This window comes from Acanthisitta chloris, unplaced genomic scaffold (genome assembly GCF_000695815.1).
Source record: "Acanthisitta chloris isolate BGI_N310 unplaced genomic scaffold, ASM69581v1 scaffold17326, whole genome shotgun sequence".
Lineage (NCBI taxonomy): Eukaryota > Metazoa > Chordata > Aves > Passeriformes > Acanthisittidae > Acanthisitta > Acanthisitta chloris.
In genome coordinates, this window is record NW_008679932.1 from 11,126 (window position 1) to 12,703 (window position 1,578).

A 1,578-nucleotide genomic window follows, 5' to 3' on the forward strand; every position below is an offset into this window, starting at 1 on the left:
TGTTATGTTTTACCCCCCACCCAGTAGCCAAGAACCACGCAGCCGCTCATGCTCTCTCCTCCCCCTTCTTCCCCCGCAACCCAGAGGAATGGGGAGGAGAAAAAAAACCAAAGTAGAATATGTAGGTTGAGATAAGAAAATTTTACTAATAATCAAGAGCAGAATGAACTAAAATGCTAGTGGATAATAGAAAGAACAAAGTCAGTGATACAATACAATTGCTCAGCACCCGCAGACCGGCACAACCCCATCCCTCCCCCCAGATCGGCCCTTCCTGCTTATATACTGGGCATAACATTCTATGGTGTGGAATATCCTTTTGGCTAGTTCAGGCCACCCGCCCCCACAGTTTTCTTGTGTACCTTCTCACTGGCAGAACATAAGACACAAGAAAGAAAATGTCCTTGGTTTACGATAAACACATTCTGTGGACTAGACCAAAGGAGAGCTCCAAGCTCAGGCCACACTGGTTCTGTTTCCCCCACAGCTTGTACACATAAAAAGCAGAGTCCACAGTCTCTCTCTGTCTCAAGGACCATGTGTGTAGCAGATAGCTGTGTCCTCCCTGACGCCCTTCTTCTCCCCAGGGAGGGCATCTTGAAGACGGCTAAGGCACTGGTGGAAGACACCAAGGTGTTAGTACAGAATGCCACAGCCAGCCAGGAAAAGCTAGCCCAGGCTGCCCAGTCCTCTGTGTCCACCATCACCCGCCTGGCAGAGGTGGTGAAGCTGGGTGCTGCCAGCCTGGGATCTGAAGACCCAGAAACTCAGGTGAGATGGCTTGTGCAGGCTGAACGGAGGCTACTGGTAGCTTACTTGGAAGGGTTGAGGGTTGCAAGTGTCATATGGTGCTCTGGACTGGACCTTGTGTGTTGTGGAGAGGGTGAGGTGGGCTCTGACTGGTCCTGACTGAGCTTGAGTCCCTGTATGCCTTGTGGTACCCAAATCTCTCGCTGCTGGGCCACACCACCCTGAGTGTGACCATAGCTAAGCAATTGCCCATGCCTTGTTCTCCCCAGGTGGTCCTGATCAATGCTGTGAAGGATGTGGCCAAGGCACTTGGAGACCTGATAGGTGCTACCAAGGCAGCTGCTGGCAAAGCTGGGGATGACCCTGCTGTCTACCAGCTGAAGAACTCTGCTAAGGTCTGTGCTGGGTATGATGGGACGGTGGGGGTTTTCTGCCTATTTAGGGACAGGAGCACAACTCGGGGGCAGTCATTGCAAAAGGTGAGGAAGGGGGACATAAGAGGTGGAACACCGCATGCTGAGGGGGCATTGGGGGGAGAACAAGATGAGGCAGCATGAGTGGAGTATGGGGTCGGGGACACTTTGGACCAAACCACAAGAAAGGGACAGGTGCCGCCAGCAACCCAGAGCTTGTGTGGGGATTCACATGGCTCTCTTTTTCCTTCCACAGGTGATGGTGACAAATGTCACTTCCTTGCTGAAGACTGTGAAGGCTGTCGAGGATGAAGCCACAAAGGGGACACGGGCACTGGAGGCCACGATAGAACACATACGCCAAGAGCTGGCAGTGAGTACAGCTGAGGTGTTGTGGCTGCCACCCCACTCACCT

General features: G+C 52.9%; 1 protein-coding gene across 1 annotated transcript in view; it reads left to right on the top strand.

Annotated features, from left to right (window-relative positions):
* LOC103804898 (talin-1-like) overlaps positions 1-1,578 on the top strand; it is a 16,329-nt gene that overhangs the window by 10,857 nt on the left and 3,894 nt on the right. Inside the window, 3 exon segments of the mRNA XM_009077533.1 lie at positions 588-771; positions 1,020-1,145; positions 1,420-1,536. Of these exon segments, the coding sequence (XP_009075781.1) occupies positions 588-771; positions 1,020-1,145; positions 1,420-1,536 (427 nt within the window).